This window comes from Chiloscyllium punctatum, chromosome 25 (assembly GCF_047496795.1).
Source record: "Chiloscyllium punctatum isolate Juve2018m chromosome 25, sChiPun1.3, whole genome shotgun sequence".
Classification (NCBI taxonomy): Eukaryota; Metazoa; Chordata; class Chondrichthyes; order Orectolobiformes; family Hemiscylliidae; genus Chiloscyllium; species Chiloscyllium punctatum.
The window spans coordinates 67,716,177-67,735,943 of record NC_092763.1 but is presented as its reverse complement, the minus strand read 5'-3'; the positions used below and the strand labels follow the sequence as shown (position 1 = coordinate 67,735,943).

The window sequence follows — 19,767 nt, the reverse complement described above, 5'->3', positions numbered from 1 at the left end:
CACCAATCTTCGTGTCATTAAATTCAAATAATACTTTCAAAGAGATGGCAAAGGCATGATGGTGTGAATGGCCTCATTCTGTGCTATATTTTTCACAATTTTGCAGGTGAAATTGAAGACTGATCAACACCATGCAAAGTGACTTCTAGTGAAATCCATTCTGAGGAAATTTGGGTTTTTGGTCAGCATGGCAGACTTGTAAAGGTGATATTTAAGGGCAAATGCTTACAGATCTACACGTGGAAATAAATGCTGTAAGCAAGCAATAATGTTAATTCAAATAAAACTTGCTAGTCAAAATGATCATTTTTCTAATAATTTGCATCTCTTATCTGCAAGAAACTGATTTGTTGCCATCCAAATATGTCAAATGGTATTTATTTATGTACTTGAGACGTCCTGCTCTTTATTTCCAGTTTTGCATAAAACACATTTATACACATACCTGTATAAATGTTTGTGCCCACTTGCTAAAAGATGAGTTATTTTATCACTTTAAGAGGGAATATGATAATAAACAAGTACCAGGATGTAGAACATGTGACTCCCAGCCACTGCATAGACTTGCTGGCTGTATGTTGTGTGAGGGGTTATAGTTGACATTTCTGTTAAAAATAATCGGTGAACCTTTCTTGTGAGCCTATCTGCTGGGTAGGCCTTCAAAATATCTTCATAAATACAAAATCTAGATTTGGTCCTGATGTGGGATTGGTAAGTTTGTGTTGAACAAACATAGAACCACAACAACATTGACATCATTCTGGCTTGGATGCTAAGTACTAAATAGCATGCAAAATGCTACAGAATGACCATCCCCAATAAGAGTAGGTCAAGACACCTCACTTTGACTTTCAGCACAGTTATCTTCACAGTAACTTCCCCACCATCACCATTGATCAGAAACTTAACTGGACAGGTCACATAAATAAAGGTGGGTGGATATAAAGGTGGTTCAGGGCTGAATATTTGCATCAAATAACAGATTTATCAGTATTCAAAGAGCTCAGCACAACTGAGGGCAAATCAATTTGCTTGATCAGCAGCATATTCACCATATTCAACATTCAATCCCTCTGCCATTGTGGTGCAAAGTGTATCAGCTATAAGATGCATCACAGCAATGTGCCATATAACTTTAACAGCACCACCGAGAAGGAAAAGAAATCTAGTAATTCTTGGTCTAGTCATACTGTCCCTAGGTCAAATTCCTGGGACTCCCTTTCTGATAGGACTGTGGGTGTCCCTCACAATAGAGCTCAAAAAGACACCTCATCACTATCTTCTCAAGGTCAATAAATGTTGGTCTTGCGAACCATACCTATTTTTAAATAAAAATACACAAACAGAGGCAAACTGAATATCACGTGCTGAATAAGAAAAAAGTGAAGTAAGTTATTTTAAATGTGCTATGACATTCAACTTACCTGTACAGCCAGAAACCCTTCCTCATCTTGCAAGATTCTGTATGTATAAACTTGTTTTAGATACCTGTATGGAAAGAACAGACATGGTACTGTTGATTAGCTATGATAAAAGTGACTTTAACTTACTGAAAAGGATCAGCAGTAAAAGAGACAGGCAGTGCAGTCCTTTCATCTCTGAGTTACCAAGTTGATTTCAACCACTCCACACCAAAATGTCTCTGCCTTCTCTTCACCTTCTCCAAGTCAGTTTTCTTTCTTTTTGCCTTCCTCTTTTTCAAGCTTATATCTTCTCTTTTGTAGAAGAGTCAAGTGGAACAAATTTGTCGGTGCTGCTAACATACCTCTGCACAGACACAGAATTACCGAAAAAGTTTGCTGAAATTTGACCAATAACTAATAGGGACCAAAACGATAACTGGTGAATGGTGCTCCATTAAGATTGGGTATGAACTGTATCTGCATCTTCCAGTTTCCATGAATAAAAGTATCTCAATCCATGATATTAAATCTAAGACCTAAAGCAAGATAATAACCCATTTCATTTCAACATGCCCTCTGACTTCAACTACTTTGGCTTCAAGACAACCCATTGTCTGGTTTGATTTTGCACAACTGGACCTCGGCCCAAGCTTTGGTCCTTAATCATATCTGAATACCATGTCTACTTTTAATAATTTTGCAATTTCATTGTGGTCATTTCTCCTTGAAATATTGTACAAAGCTTACTTTAATTACATTGATCAGAAAGCCTTACACAGTGGACACACTTTCCCAATCTGTCTCAATTCTGTCACATCTGACATTATTCCATTGAGAAATCTCATTCAACAGCTGTCTCTATAGAAACAAAGTTCAAATAATGGATGCTGCATCCTTCTTCAATGTGCTTTACATTATTTGAACCTGTACTGGCAGATAGAATTAATGTCATAATTCGAATTAGAATCCTTGCAGTGTGGAAACAGGCCCTTCAGCCTAACATATCCACACCGACCCTCCGCAGAGTCACCCACCTAAAACCATTCCCCATTACTCTCCATTTTCCCCTGACTAAGGCATGTAACCTACACACCCCTGAACACTATGGGCAGTTTAGCATGGCCAATTCACCTAACATGCACAGCACCCAGAGGAAACCCACGCAGATAAAGGGAGAATGTGCAAACCCTACACAGACAGTCACCCGAGGCTGGAATCGAACCTGGGTACCTGGTGCTGTGAAGCAGCAGTGCTAACCACTGAACCACCGTACCACCCCAATCTCAGTAAATGTATTATTCTATCAAGGGAACAATATACAATCTTTCTGAACCAGAACAGAAAATCAACCTGAAACGTAACAATTCTTCTCTCCACAGATGATGCCTGACCTGCTCAGCATTTTCACAATTTTCTGTTTTTGTTTCAGGTTTCCAGCATCTGTGCGGCATTGCTCTTAAGCTTAAGTTCAGAAAGATCTGATCAGAATAGCAAATAGTGGAATTGCCAATAAATTGGTTCAAATAAAGGGGTAAGAGGTAAAGGAAACTGTTAAATCATCATCCAGCCCTTCAAAACAAAAATCAACTATTTTACTGTTGGCCAAGATCTTTCTGTTATGATGTCTGCTGGGATTACTCAACTGCAATCCACTTCCTGTGTAATTAATATATTTTTTGACGTGTTGCACATTTTTTCTTATTTCTCATCAAAAATGATATGTCTCCAAATGATAGTACAGTTATTTTAGGAAAATGACACATTCTCTTGAAAGTAGAGACACGGACCCAGCCACACATAAAAATAATAAGAACACCGCGCTGATTATCAGAGCAGATGCTTGTTTTGGTTAAGTATCAGTTTGCATCAGGGAAGCTTCCATTTCATGTTGTTTAGTTTTCAGATGATGGGAAAGAAACCTCTCTGAATTTATTTTTCGTCTTTTTCCCCAGTTGCTTTCTCTGCAATGCACTATTGACAGCAATCTAGTTCCAAGTCGCACCATCCTTTTGAGAAAGAAAGAAATTTCATAAATGCAGTACTTTGCTTTTACAGCCAATGAAATATTTCTGAAGTGGATGTATTATTGACATGGGATATTGAAGGCAAAGGAAGACTAGCATTTGCTGAAAATCAACAAGATGTGCAAGATAATGTCATAGTTAATATGCCCATTTGCCATTAACGTCTTTACCTAAGACCATAAGGCATAAGAGGAGAAAGAAGCCTTTCGGCCTATTGTATGGCTCCACCATTCAATGCAATCACAGTTGATCTAATAATCCTCAATTCTGCTTTCCTGCCTTTTCTACTTAACACCTGATCACTTTAATTATTGAATTTTACATTGAACAAAATAAGGCTGACATAACTTAATTGCATCGGGTCTATTGGTGCAGAGGGTAGCACCTGCATGGTGTTTACTGCAGCAAGTTGAAATCACAATCAATTAAAACTAATCGATGGGAAAAAAAGTGCGCTGCATAGTCTCTGTCCCTCTGGTATGCACTAATCCCTTAAATTGGGGGGATGGAATGAGTTTTATTAAATGAGATCAAAATAATATGAAAATACCAAACAAAATGGATTTCAGTAGAAAGTGCAAAGGAATCTCTGCATTTTTCAAAAGCAGTTTACACTTATTTCAAATTTATAAACATCCAGAAACTCATAATTTGCAACTTCAGCCAGAATGTTACACGTAAAATTGGATTTTCACAGTGGTCTTTGCAACAGACACAACAGCGGAGTCTGAAAATAAGTCATGATATGTGACTCCAAAATAAACTATTGTTACTTTCAAAGTCCAAACTGGAACAAAAGATGATAAGGTTGTCTTTCAGAATCAAACATGATCGATAATTACAGATGAGTTTCCAAGACATACAATCTGTGCTCTGTGTTTTAATCACTTACATTGGGAAGTGCCTTAAGGGAGAGTCACGACTTCATTTGCCAATTGGCACAGTGTCTCAACATATTAATGGGAAATTGTTGAAATTCATATGGTCGACATAATGTATTTATTCTGATTTTTTTTAAAAAATCATTTGCAGGATGACAGCTTTACTGGCTAGGTCAGCATTTATTGTCCATCTCTAATGGCCCAGAGGGCAGTTCAGAGTCAATCACATTGCTTTGAATCTGGAGTAACATGTAGGCCAGAAAAGGTAAGAAAGGCAGTTTCCTTTTCGAAAGGACATTAGTAAATAAGATGGTTTTTTTCAACAATTGACAATGGATTCGTGATCATCATTAGACTCTGAATTCCAGATTTTTTTATTGAATTCAAATTCCACCATATGCTGCTTGGGATTTGAACTCAGGTCCCCAGAACGTTACCTGGGCCTTTGGATTAACAGTCCAGCTACAGGGTGGCAGGGTGTCTCAGTGGTTAGCACTGCTGCCTCACAGTGCGAGGAACCAGGGTTTGATTCCAGCCCCGGGCGACTGTCTGTGTAGAATTTGCACATTCTTCCTGTGCCTGCGTGGGCTTCCACCAGGTGATCCCACTTCCTCCCACAGTCCATAGATGTGCAGGTTAGCTGGATTGGCTACAGTATATTATCCAGGGATGAGCAGGCTTGGAGGATTAGCCACAGAAAATGCAGGGTTACAGGGATTGGGTTGGTCTGTGTGGCATAATCTTGGGAAGCTCAGTGTGCATCTGATGGGCTGAATGGCTCATTTCCACACCATAGGGCTTCTATGAATACCATTATGCTTACAGCATAATGTGGCAGCAAGTTGGTTTAATAATAAATAATAACAGGATTGGGTTCCAGAATTGAAAGAGCTGCGAGAGCTGATTATTTCCTTTTAACTGATTTTCAGTTATGCAAAACGTTTTTTCTAATAATTCACTTAAAGTTAATGATCTTAGTTTCTTGCTATTATCGTTAAAGATTGTCAACAAAGTTTTAAAATGAGTTTGAACGAAACTTATAAGCATCTGCAGTAACTGTAGATTTTATGCAGAAACCAAGAATATTTTATTTGTGAATTAACACAGTATTTCAAAGCAGAGTTACCTAGTTCACTATTGCATATGTTTAAACAGACTGCCAGGCTTTGCTTTTCTGGTGACAGTGAGGTAAACAGTGTGAAAACCTACTGTTGTTTCACTTTGTCAGAACGTGGCATGTCGTGTCTTATGGACATTGCCATCTTATCAAACCTAAACTTAGGAGCAGATTGTCAAGACAGGGCTTTGTGGCCTCTCAGCGTGCACACAGATTCTACCGGGGTCTAATGAGAATGAAGTACCTCAATTACCAGTGAGAGCACTGACAAACTGCCCCAGCTCATCTAATTAGTATCACCCAACCAGTGAAGATATTTGGGAAATGTCAACTTCAAAGACAGATCTAGCCTTCCATATTCCTTTGTTGGGCTGCCTTATCAATTATCAGCTGTATTCTAAGATACTGCGGACCTCTATATTTCAATTAGCAGAATCCTGAGTGTGTTACTGGATTTGGTTCAGAACCCCCTAATATCCCTCTTCATATGCTTTTTGGGTGCATATGTCGCAGTTGTCATCCCAAAGAGACCACATGTAAATGGGATGACTCATTTGCCAAAAACATCTGTTTCATCTGTAACAGCACCCTTGGAGTCTTTATCATTTGCTGCTTTAGTTTCCCATGACACTTTAACCTTTGGTAAGGGTGGCAGAGTGGCTCATTTATTAGCACTGCTGCCTCACAGTGCTAAGGACCTGGGTTCAATTCCAACCTTGGGTGACTGTCTGTGTGGAGTTTGCACATTCCCCCTGTGTCTGTGTGGGTTTCCCCCCATAATCCAAAGATGTGCAGGTCAGGTGAATTGGCCATGCTAAATTGCTCATAGTGTTAGGTGCATTAGTCAGAGGGAAATGGGTCTGGGTGGGTTACTCTTTGGAGGGTTGGTGTGGACTTGTTGGGCTGAAGGGCCTGTTTCCACACTGTAGGGAATCTAATCTAAAAATGACACAAGGTTACAGCAAAATAGGTAAATAATATCTGGAAATAATTCACTTGCTGTTGGGGTGACATCTCACCTTGATTCCTTTCAGGACCTTCAAGTCTTGTGTCACGGTCATACATCACATTATTGACAACCTCCTTATGGCATGAATTAACAGTCCTAAATTGTTACAACAACATGTTTTTTTTTATTAATGCTGTAAATCCAACAATTTCCTGGCACTCCTTGCTCTCCAGTGGGGAGAGATGGTAATTTCTGTCAATGTTGCTGAGGCTTAAAGTGGAGACAAATTGTCCTGCAATTTGTCACAATTCAGTGTATCTGTACTTCAACACAAATGACTAGATCTTTAGAGTGAACTAATATTTGCTAGTACTGTTCATCTATCATCTATCATTATTTTCCATTAATTTCCATCCCATTAACTGTAAAAGTTATAAAGGGGAACACTTGGATAAGGCTGGTCATCAGGCAAAGGGATCACAATGCATGATTAACACATGCCCTTCAACATCCACATTTCATTCTGCTTATTAATTTAAATGATAGTGGCTTCCAACCCACATTGGTCGATGTGCTGTGGAGTGCATGTAGAGCTCAGCAGCTTGGAGCCTTTGCTGAAAGGCTGCTACCATTAAAGCCAGCCTGCTGTATTTAAAGCAAGCCTGTCCCGTCTAAATGCAAGGTCCATTTTAGCTGGTGCAGCTTTTGTTTTTTTTTAAAAGAAGAGTTGATACGTGTAGAAAAGAGTTGAAACTGGCAGGAGAGTATTCCCAAGAGCCTTTGATGGAGGTCACAGTGGAGGACAGGAGGAGAGAAGACATTTTTCCTCAGGTGCCTAGCACACTCTCCAGTCAGGTATTATAAAAGCAATGAGTGGGAATAGCTTTTGTGCTCAATGACAGCAGCTGAACTCCAAGGAAGAGGGTGGTACGTGTATGGAATGAGCTGCCTGAGGACGTGGTGTAGGCTAGTACAATTGCAACATTTAAAAAGCATTTGGATGGGTATATGAATAGGAAGGGTTTGGAGGGATATGGGCCAGGTGCTGGCAGGTGGGACTAGATTGGGTTGGGATATCTGGTCGGCATGGACGGGTTGGACCAAAGGGTCTGTTTCCATGCTGTACATCTCTATGACTCTATGACTCTATGTACTTTTGCAAAATGATAATTAATATCATTCATGTGGTTAAGGTCAGTGAATTCATCTGTACATGACATTTCGTCACAACTACACCATTGGCCTTATACATTTGAACTGCTAATTCACCACATCCCCTTCACTCACCTCCAGTTTCAATCAAGCACCACTCATACCAAAAACTCCCTTACCGTTATGACGTTGTAATGGGGGAATGTTCATGAGACTTCTGATGTGAAAATACAATGAGATGCTGGTGGTTTTGGTAGCTTCATTTGCTTTATCAATGACCTTCCTGTTACGCTCGGACCAGAAGTGGGAATATGCATGGATGTTTGCAGAAGGGTAATGGAATATTTCTAATTTGCCTGGATGAGTGCAGCTCCAATCATACTGAAGAAGCTCGACACCATCCAGGACAAAGCAGGTTGCTTGATCAGCTTCACATTCACTACCCTATAAACAAGTGATGCATAGTGATGTGTGTACTGTTGATAAAATGCAGTGCAGCAACTCACCAAGGTTCCTTTGATAGTACTTTCCAGACCTTTGTACCACCTATAAAGGTATGGGTAGCAGACATGAGGTATACCACATCCTGCCTTCAAAATGACACATCATCCTCACTTGGAATGATATTGCCATCCTTTCACTGTTAACAGGTTAAAATCCTGAAACAGCCCCACGCTTCTGCCAATAGTTTTGTGGATGCCCCAGTGCCCCAGACATTGTAGTGGCTCAAGAAAACAATTCATCGTCAGCTCCTTAAGGGTAATTAGGGAAGGGCAATGTATAGTCAATGACATCAACCACCCAGTAACTGAATAAATGACAAGCAAGATCAACCAGAAAGCATGCTTTCACTATCAAGGAGTTTGGAACAGCATAGTTCCCAGTTCGCTAAGGGTTTTGCACAAAGATTTGAGCCCATCTTTTCCAGATTTGGAATGTTACCAATTCCCCAGAAACACTTGTGAGAACATGATACACAGTATGATAGGCAAAGACTCGACACAATCTCCAAGTATTTAGTGAGAACTCACACGGGAGACATGAACTCTCAGCTTGTTGCCTTGCAGGCTCAGATTGTTGGTGCTTCAGGGAGCTTTCAACATTTCATCACAGTCCAGTAGACTGGCCTTCAGCAGGTTACGAAGGTTGGACAGGCATCAGGGAAAGGGCAGGATCTCCATAGTATTCAGGTCTTCTGACCTCGCCAGCAGGACAGCATTTGTCTTCTCAGCAATGCCCCTCCAGCAATGCCCCTCCAGCACTGCCCCTCCAGCACTGCCCCTCTAGCAGTGTTCTTGCAGTTGGCCCTAAACTGAGATTATACAGTCTGATGTTGACCACAAGTTACTTGAGGTTGTCAAGTGAAACATTTGCAACCTGCTGTAGCCACTAGGATAGCATTGTGTCAGTGTGGTGTTCCAGTGAAAGATATCAGATGCTCAATGAATACAAAAGGGATATTTGTTGAGTTTTGTGTGGAAATTTTTCTGGTTAGTTGGATATAGCAAAGTTAGAAGTTATATTTTGGGGTGGCCTTTCTTCCAGTTTTATAACAGAGAAGATTAGATTAGATTCCCTACAGTGTGGAAACAAGCCTTCAGCCAAAAAGGTCCATATCAACCCTCTGAAGGGCAACCCACCCAGACCAATTCCCCTATGTTTACCCCTGACTAATCCACCTAACACTACAGGCAATTTAGCATGGCTAATTCACCTGATTTGCACATCTTGGGACTGTGGGAAAAAACCAGGGCATCCAGAGGGAACCCATACTGACACAGGGAGAATGTGCAAACTTCACACAGACAGTTGCCTGAGGTGGAAATTGAACCCAAGTCCCTGGTGCTAACCACTGAGCCACCATGCTACCTGTGGTATTATAGGACATTGCAGTGTTCCATTGAAGAGGGATGCTAAAGTCTAAGCCTATTGTATAATGATATTTAGGATCATGTTCATGGAAACTATTGTTGAATTAAGGCATCATGAACAGCTAACTGAACATGAATATGCCAGCTGCCACTGCCCTTTTCCCTTCCCTTCCTCCTGAAATGCATCCAGATTCTTGGTGATAAGAGTAGTGCCCTCTTGATCGTGAGGTTTTAAAACATAGAATGTAGAACAGTACAGCATCGTATGGGCCCTTTGACCCTTGATGTTGTGCTGATCTTTTATCCTACTCTAAGATCAAACTAACCAACAAACACTTAATTTCACTATCATCCATGTACCTATCCAAGAGTGGTTTTAATATCCTCAATGTATCTGACTCCATTACCACTGCATTCCACACACCCACTACTCTCTGTGTAAAGAAACCACCTCTGACATCTTCCCTAAACCTTCTTCCAAACACCTTAATATTTTGCCTCCTTGTGATCGTCATTTCATCCCTGAGAAAAAGTCTCTGGCTATCCACTCTATCTATGCCTCTCATCATCTTGTACACCTCTATTAAGTCACCTTTCGTCCTTCTTTGCTCCAGTGAAAAAAGCCCAAGGTCACTCAATCTTTCTTCATAAGACATGCCCTCCAGTCCAGGCAGTAATCTGATAAATCTCCTCTGCACCTTTTTTAAGCTTCTACCGCCTTCCTATAATGAGGCGAACAGAACAGAACACAATAGTCCAAGTGTGGTCTAACCAGGGCTTTATAGAGCTGCAGCATAACCTCATGGCTCATAAACTCAATCCTCTGCTAATGAAAGCCAACATACTGCAATCCTATTTACTTGGGTGGCAACTTTGAGGGATCTTTCGACATGGACCCCAAGATCCTTCTGTTCCTCCACACTGCCAAGAATCGTGTCTTTAACCCTGTAATTTGTATTCAAATTCAACCTTCCAAAATGAATAACTTTTCCAGGTTGAATTCCATCTGTCACTTCTCAGCCCAGTTCTGCATCCTGTCAACGTCCCGTTGCAACCTACACAGTCCACAACTATCCACAACTCCACCAACCTTCATGTCATGGGAAATCTTACTAACCCATTCTTCCATTTCCTCATTCAAGCCATTTATGAAAATCATAAAGAGCAGACATCCCAGGACTGATCCCTGTGGAACACCACTGGTCACGAAGCTCTAGGCTGAATGCATTCTATCTATTCCCATCCTCTGTCTTCTATGGCCAGTCAATTCTATTTCCAGATAGCCACATTTCCCTGTATCCCATGCCTTCGTACTTTCTGAATAAGCTTACCATGGGGAAACCTATCAAATGCCTTACTAAAATCCATATACACCACAGCCACCACTCTCTTTTCATCAATGTGTTTTGTGACATCCTCAAATAATTCAATAAGGTTTGTGAGGCATGACTTGCCTCTCACAAAAACATGCTGATATCTGTAATAAAACTATGGCTTTCCAAATAATCATAAACCCTGTCTTTCAGAATCCTCTTCAATAATTTGCCCACGACAGATGCAAGACTGGCTGGTCTATAATTCCCAGGATTATCCCTATTCCCTTTCTTGAACATTCACCATTTTCCAACCATCTGGCACTACTCCAGTGGACAGTGAGGATCAGCGCCAAAGGTGTGGCAATTTCTTCCTTTGCTTCCCATAGTAACCTTGGGTATATCCCATCTGGCCCAGGGAATTTATCTATCCTCATGAATTCCAAAATTTTCAGCACATCCTCCTTCTTAAAATCAGCCTTTTCAAGCTTATCAGCCTGTTTTATGCTGCCCTCACAAATGACAAAGTCCCTCTCAGTAGTGAATACGGAAGCAAAGTACTCACTAAGGATGTCCCCTACCTCCTCTGACTCCAGGCACAGTTTCCCTTCACTATACTGATCAGCCCTAACCTCGCTCTGGCCATCCTCTTGTTCCTCACATAAGTGTAGAATGCCTTGGGGTTTCCTTAATCCTACCCACTAAGGCTTTTTCATGCCCCCTTCTAGCTCTCCTACTCCGTTCTTCAGCTCCTTCCTGGCTACCTTGCAACCCTCCAGAGCCCTGTCTGATCCTTGCCTCTTCAGCCTTAAGTAAACTTGCTTCTTCCTCTTGACTATATGTTCCACATCCCTTATCACTCAAGGTTCCTTCACCCTACCATCCCTTCCTTGTCTCGTGGGACAAACCTATCCATCACTTGCAGCAACTGCTCCCTGAAAAGCCTCCACATTTCGGACATGCATTTCCCTGAGAATATCTGTTCCTAATTTATGCTTCACAGTTACTGCCTAATAGCATTGTAATTCCCCCTCCCCCACTTACGTACTTTCCCATATCGCCAGCTCCTATCCTTCTCCATGACTATCGTTAAGGTCAGGGAGTTGTGATCACTATCACTGTAATGCTCTCTTACCGATAGATCTGACATCTGACCTCGTTCGTTGTCAAGCACCAAATCCAATATGGCCTCACTTCTCGTCAGGCTATCTACAGTTTAAGTCAGGTATCTTTCTTGCACACACCTGACAAAATCTGCTCCGTCCAAACTATTCACACTAAGAAGGTTCCAATCAATATTAGGGAAGTTGAAGTCATCTGTGACAACAATCCTGTCACTTCTGCACCTTTCCAAAATCTGTCTCCCTATCTGCTCCTCCATGTCTGTGTTGCTCTTGGGGTGGGTCCACAGAAAATTTGCAATAAAGTGACTGTTCCTTTCCTGTTTCTGACTTCCATCCATACTGACTCAGTAGACAAACCCTTCTCGATGACTTCCCTTTCTCCCTGATTAGCAATGCCATCCCCCACCTCTTTTACATCCCTGCCTATTCCTTTTGAAAAATCTAAACACCAGAACATCCAACAACCATTGCTGACCCAGTAAGGGCCACAACATTGTAGCTCCAAGTACTGAACCATTTTCGAAGTTCATCATCCTTTTTCTTGACACTTCTTGTTTAACCGATCGCACTGTCTGCAACTTTGCCCTATCAACTATCTATCCTTCCTCACAGACTGTCTGCATGCTGTATCTGCCTGCTCACCCCATCCTATGAACTATAGCTCCAGTTCCTATCCCCCTGCCAAACTAGTTTAAATGTTCCTGAAGAAATCTAGCAAACCTCCCATCCAGGATATTGAAGGATACACCAGACCACCACAAGAATCATGACACTCTGACTCCAACAAATACATCAGGCCTCTTCCAGAATGGTACAGTCAGCAGAGCCATTCTTACAGGACCCCAAAGGTCTGCTCTGTCATGTTTAACATGGGGATTGCTCATGTGGGAGGATAGCCTTTGCAGCACAGCTGCTGGCTTTTGATTTGACCATAGCGCTGTATGACTGAGGCAACAATACATTGACAGAATAAAAACAACCAGGGTAAGACGCATTCACCAACGTAATGTGCCCTGCTCGCATGCCAACCAGACTTTGCACTAGTGGTGACTTCCCCCTATAGACAGTAGGATAACCCGAAAGTCACACATTTGTGCAGTCAGTGGTACTGTAGGGTGGTCTGTTAAAGTCACTTTCACACTTTGTGTATTTCATTGTATTCAGAGAGAACATAGTGACTTCTCCCTCCCCCCTTACGCAAGAACAAAATAAACGGAATACACCATTGAACCTTGACTGATTCCTGGGATGGCAAGACTGACATGTGAAAAAAGATTGGATTAATAAGGATTATATTCACTGGAGTTTAAAAGAATGATGGGAGTGGAGAGCAGGAGGAATGTCTTAGCAGCCTATAAAAGTCTAACAGGATTGACAGGATGAGTGCAAGCAGAATGTTTCTGATGATCTGGAGAGTGCAGAACAGTTTAAGGATATGATTTAGGCCATTTAGGATTGAGAGGAGAAATTTCTCCACCTAGAGAGTTGTAAGCCTGGGGAACTCTCTGATGCAGAAGCAGTTGAGGCCAAAACTTTGAATATTTTTAAAAGGAGATTTGGACGGCATGGTGGCTCAGTGATTAGCATCGCTGCCTCACAGTGCCAGGGACCCAGGTTTTATTCCAGCCTCAGACGACTGTCTATGTGGAGTTTGCACACTCTCCTCGTGCCTGCGTGGGTTTCCTCTGGGTGTTCCAGTTTCTTCCCACAGTCCAAAATCAAGCAGGTTAGGTGAATTGGCCATGCTAGTGTTCAGGGGTATGTAGGCTAGTCAGGGGAAATGTAGAATAATAGGATAGGGGAATGGTTCTGGGTGCATTACTTTTCGGACAATCGGTGTGGATTCATTGGGCCAAATGGTCTGTTTCCACACTGTGCGGATTCTATGATACAATTCATATGGTTAAAGGGATTACAGGGAACAAATGGCCTATTCTTGTTCCCAATTCATATGGTCTTCATGAAAAGAATGGTATATATTAAATGTGCTATCTGCTGCAGACCGGAAAGTTTCCTGGTATCCACTGTAAAGAATCACGTCTACTCCCCCATCCTATCCTCGCCTACCACAACCCACCCACCCCTCTTTGAATTAGCAGAGATCCAAAATCAACACCTTAACTGCTTATAGCTCCTCTTACCTTTCTAAGTGAGATCTGAGAGTAGTTTTTACAGATGGATTCTGCTCCAGAGAATGTGCAGTGCGAAAATGATTTTCACATAGCTTCATTTGTACTAAAAATCACAACTGATTGAGTACTTTTCTCAATCTGGTAGTTTCGTCCCATCCCTGGGGATAGCCAATCCTCTTCAGTATTAGCTGTGTGTTGTGGATAATTCAGTTCCTCTCATGACATTAATAATGAGACAATCATTTTCAAAATGCCATTTAAGGATATTGAATAAAGACAATTATTTCTGGTTGGGTCTTCCCCTGAAGTGTATGAGATGCTTTGTTATGGGTATAGTCACCATGCAGTTCAAAAAAAGCTGGGGGAAGCAGGGCTGGAAGTACAGATTCTCAATCAGAGAGTTTCCTGGGCCCATTCTTGTGGTGTATTGTGGCGCACTATGATGTATGCAATTTAGCCTACGCTAATTGTGTGGATGATCTGGAAAGTTTATAAAAATACTTTATTTATTTAATGAGTTAGGGGTCATTAGATGAGTGTTCTTGATCTTTTGAGGAGAGTAATCACACCAAATCTCAGGCCCCAGGCTTGTCATTAGTTCTTTTGATTTTCAATCTCAGAACATCAAAGACTTCAGAAGTGCTCTTAATGTACACTATTAACGAACCAGAAATCTATTGCCTTCATTTAAATGAAGCAAACTTTCTCTGATTCTGAAGATTTTGGCAGCGTCTGTGTTGAAAGTCATTTGCTGATTTCTTTTTGCCTGAATGAAAGTGCAATAGAATTTCAATCCCAAATCTTCTGAAGCAGAACAGGAAATTCTCACAGTATTCTGGGTCCACTTTTCTTTCTCAGGATTTCAGATTAGGAATTTTATCTGACCTTGACAAGGAAAACAAAGTTTGTTTACTGACTAAAATTTTGTGTTTGTAGCATTGTCGAACTGTGTGAATCTTACGACATCCAGTCAAGATTATAGGATGGCACTCATTATTAATTCATTTTTACAAACTGGCTAATAGGATCCTCTACATAATAATAGTGATGTCAAAAGTAATCTATTTATTGTAAAACATGTTGAGAATTCATGTGCATTTGCTAAAGCTTTGAATGAATGCAGATTCTAACTTCCTTTGGATAAAAGGGGCTTTCCCCCTTGATTTAATTTTCACAGCCTTTGTAACTTTATTTAACCAAATTAATAACATCATTTGCATTGATAAAACTTCTTCAATGTGTTTAGTAACCTTAGGTATTTCAAAGAGGAAAAATAGATGTCAGGTTGAGAAAGAAAAGTTAACCAAATATATGTTTGAAGAAATAGGCGCTGAAGATGATTTTAAAGATAAGGAGGGAGTAATCAAATTGAAAGCTGGGGAGAGTCCCAGGGTGTACACTCAGGATTGCTCAAAGATTTTTCATCTGACAGGGAACAGGAGAATACATGGGGAGCTACAAAGTGGACAAAAGGACATGGGTAATGTTTGAGTAGGTTACTTTATTAAGGTAGGACATGACCATATGGCTTTATGGAATTGTACACATACTCTTGGAAGGAAGCAAAGGAAGTGTCGATGGACTTGAACAAAACATGAACAAAAGTTTCTGTGACAGTGAATAATAATAGGAGATGGCAGTCAGTAGGTTCTTTGATAAGTAGGTTATAGGGTTTAAAGTTTCTCTTTTTTAAGGTAAAGGTTAACCAAGTCTTTACTCTAATAATAACTACTGAGCATGTGCTTTGGCTTAAGAACCAGAGGTGACACAACAAAGGTTTCCTTTATATTGTGGATTGTTGTGCACTGCCTGAATTGATAGTGAAAGTAGTGTCAGTAACAACATTTAAAAGAAAACTGGTATAAACTTAAATGGAAAACATTTAGAGGGTGATGGGGAAAGAGCAGGGGAGCAGTGGAGGTGGTGCAAGAGCAGTGGACATATTGTTTAACTTTACCAAAGAGCCAGATCAGGTACAGTGGCCCCATTGTGTTCTGTACACTTCTGTGATTCCATGTCTGACTTGCTGATGGTCAAGCACTTTTACTGTGTACAGTGATGGTCATGAGATCAATGTGCTGGCAGACCAGGTAAAGCTGAATATCACAGAATTGTGACAGCATAGAAGGAGGTCACTCAGCCCATTATGTCTGTGTTGGCATTCTGGGAGACAATGTAACTAATGCAATTCCCTTCCTCCTCCCCATAACCCTGCAAATTCATCCTTTCCAGGACACAATCCAATTCCCTCTTGTTTACCTCATCTGAAACTGGCTCACCACACTCTTAGTTACTCTTACCCTCTGCTCTTCCTAATCTTTTTCCTTGGTTCTATTATCAGCATAAATGGGGAAGCTGCCCTTACGGGTAATACACTTTTGAAGTTAAAACAAGTTCATATTCAAGATGATTTTTGATTAGATTCCCTACAGTGTGGAAACAGGCCTTTCAGCCCAACAAGTCCACATCGACCCTCCAAAGAGTAACCCACCCAGACCCATTTCCCTCTGACTAATGCACCTGACACCATGGGCAATTTAGCATGGCCAATTCACCTGATCTGCATATCTTTGAACTGTGGGAGGAGACCAGAGCACCCAGAGGAAACCCATACAGGCACAGGGAGAATGTGGAAACTCCACACAGACAGTTGCCCGAGGCTGGAATTGAACTCTGGTCCTTGGTGCTGTGAGGCAGCAGTGCTAACCACTGTGCCACCCCCTAATGAATGAATTCAATTAATGCAAATTATTGGAGAAAAAATAAATTACTCAATTTGCCAGTATTTCAATCAGAAGAGACTTGACTGTGTTCCTTAGCTTAAAGGGACCATCACTATTTCTGGAGTGAGGAAGAGCTGAAGAATTCTACAATGAAACATCATTATGTAAGGTTTAGAAGCATTCTGTTCCAGTGGGAGGGCAGTTTACCAAGTCACAGCATCTTTTGGTGAGGTACAGAATAAAGATTCAAAGATTCAAGGTACAAAAGATGAGAGATAAAGAAATACTAATTCTTGGGGAGTAACCATGAGTTTTAAATTTACTGTGGATTGCAACTGGAAGGAAAGATATTGGTACATCATTAACTTGTGAAGTCCTGGGACATATTTTAAAATCCTGGGCAGTAGTTTCACAGATAGCTCACCACCACTTTCTCAGGTTAATTAGGGATGGGCAATTAATGCTGGCTCAGCCAGTGATGCCCACATCCCAAGACTGACTTGATCAAAATATAGGGGTTATTTGATTCAATGGACTTGTGGAAAAACTGCTTGGGAACCCATGTCCCTTTTCTGAGAACAGCTAACTCAAGTGCAATCAGGCATTGAACTGGGCTGTGTCAGGCCAGCCATAGAGTCAGAAGTAGAATTAGGTTTTGTTGTCACATATGAGACTATAAGGGGAAATGGGAGTGACTACAAGAATATATTGAATTGAATTGAATTTATTGTCACGTGTGCTGAGCACAGTGAAAAGCTTTGTCTTGCAAGCAATATAGGCAGATCACAGAGTTAAATAGCACAAATAAGTAAATAGTAGGTAAACAGCAGCAAAAACAAAAAAAACACAGGCCCAGGCGAATGCTAGGAGTTTGTGAATCCATTCAGTATTTTAACAACAGTAGGGTAGAAACTGTTTTGAAACCAGTTGGTGAGTGTTTTCAGGCTTCTGTGCCTTTTCTTCGATAGAAGAGGTTGCAGTAAAGCATTGCCAGACTGGGACGGATCTTTGAGAATGCTGGCAGCCTTTGCTTGACAGTGGGCCTGGTAGATGGATGCTATAGATGCTAGGGAGGTTGGCCTTTGTGATTATCCGAGCTGAATTCACCACTCTCTGTAATAGTCTCTGATCTTGAATGGTATAGTTGCCATACCAGGTAGTGATACATCCAGACGGAATGCTCTTGATGGCTCACCTATAAAAGTTGGCAAGGGTATTCACCGTCATGCCAGATTTTCTCAGCTGCCTGAGGAAGAAGAGACATTGTTTGGCCTTTGTAACCAGTGCATCCACATGAAGAGTCCAAGAAAATCCATGGATGACCACTCCAGAAGCTTGACACTCTCCACTCGTTCTACCTCTGTGCTGTTAATGTGTAGGGGGGCATAAGTAACATCCCTCTGAAAGCCAATAATGAGTTCCTTGGTTTTGTTAGCACTAAAAGCTAGGTTGTTCTCAGTGCACCATATTTCCAGGTCTTCCACCTCCTGTGTGTAGTCTGTTTTGTTGCCACCTGAGATTTGATCGATTATGGTGGTCGAATCTCAGATGGCGGCAAAATTGTAAATGGCATTAGTCTGGTTTTTGGCAACGCAGTCATGGATATACAGTGAGTACAGTAGGGAACTGAGTACGCACCCCTGGTGTGCTCCAGTGTTGAGTGTTAGAGAGGTTAAATATTGTCCCCAATCTTCACTGATTGTGGCCTGTGGGTCAGGTAACTGAGGATCCAGTTGCAGAGAGTGGAGCTTAGTCTGAGATCACTAAGTTTAGTAAGCAGTCATGAGGGGTAATAGTGTTGAAGGCTAAACTGAAGTCAATGACTAGGATTCTTACATTGATGTTCTTGGTGTCAAGATGTTGCCTAGAAGGTGGGCACTGATGTGTAGATTGGCATGGAAGGTATGAAAGGCCATGATGGAGGGAGGGGCATAAGATGGCAGTGTCTGGGGGAGGTGAATTGTTGCTTTAGATGAGGGCTGATTCGTGGAGGTTGTTCTTCACATCCTCAAAAGAAAACTGTTGTGTCAAGTTGGGTTAGCCTGGTCTCGCACCTAGCATCCTCCATAGTGTTTCTTGGGTCACCCAACCTGACTACAAACACCCCTTGTCTTACCACCGCACCCCCCCCTCCCCTCCTCCACCGCACCCCCCCCACCCCACCCCAGAGTGGAAATCTAACTTGGGGCACCCTGTCCCAGTTCAAAAGATTCCCTGAGCCACCACTAAATCCCTGTGAGGTTAGAGATAATGGCCTTTTAGTGACCCAATAATAACCCTTTAACCAGCAGGTAGATTCCCTGCATTCTCACTACTGACTAAAGAGGAATCACTTTTCTCACTTGCAGGAAGAAACTGCATGACTTTGTCTGTAGTTATGCAAGCTGGTCTGTCACCTTGCCCACTTTAGTGGGCTCCGTTAAAGCTTACACTGCGCTAATGTTAGATATTGCCTTTGACCTTTCAACTTGGGTTCATATCTGTTGCCCTCTTCCAGATTAGAAACATACTCCATCTCTGTGCTGTCAGGACGTCTGTAAGGAATACATTTAAGCAGATTCAATCCAATTTCTTTTGGGCATGGGTTAATTGTCCCTAATGTAGAAAGCTTTAAGGAGTGATTTATGTGGGAAAGTAAACTGATATATCAAATCAGAGACTTCAAGGTAATTGTGAATTCAATACCATAAAGAATCACTTAAGTGATTTTAAAAAATGTGTAAAACATCAGGTTTAAAAAGATCAAGGAAAGAATTGTTCCTGTTGGAACACTTCATTGAATATCTGGCAATGCCATAGATCTGATAATTGCCATAAATTGATACAAGAAATAAAGCCCCACCTCCACACTGCACATCAAGAAGATCAACTCACTTTTCAGGACTGCTCAGCATAATCCTCAAATCCCTGTCACTTGAAAAATCTATCTACTTCCTCTTTAAATACTTCCAGTGATTAAACTTCCAGAACCTATTGGGGCAGACAATTCCAAACATTGGTTGACCTCTGGGAGAAGGAATTCCTTCACCTCTCAGTTTTAAATGAGTCTCTCCTTATTCTGTAACTGTTAAGATTCCC

General features: G+C 41.3%; 1 protein-coding gene across 3 annotated transcripts in view; it reads right to left on the bottom strand.

Annotated features, from left to right (window-relative positions):
* The window catches only part of LOC140496025 (phosphatidylinositol 3,4,5-trisphosphate 5-phosphatase 2A-like), a 190,842-nt gene that overhangs the window by 99,197 nt on the left and 71,878 nt on the right, over nt 1-19,767 (bottom strand). For all 3 annotated transcript variants that reach the window (XM_072595470.1, XM_072595471.1, XM_072595472.1), the window contains one exon: nt 1,425-1,488. In XM_072595470.1, coding sequence (XP_072451571.1) covers nt 1,425-1,488 — 64 coding nt within the window. The remainder of the gene's footprint in view (nt 1-1,424; nt 1,489-19,767) is intronic.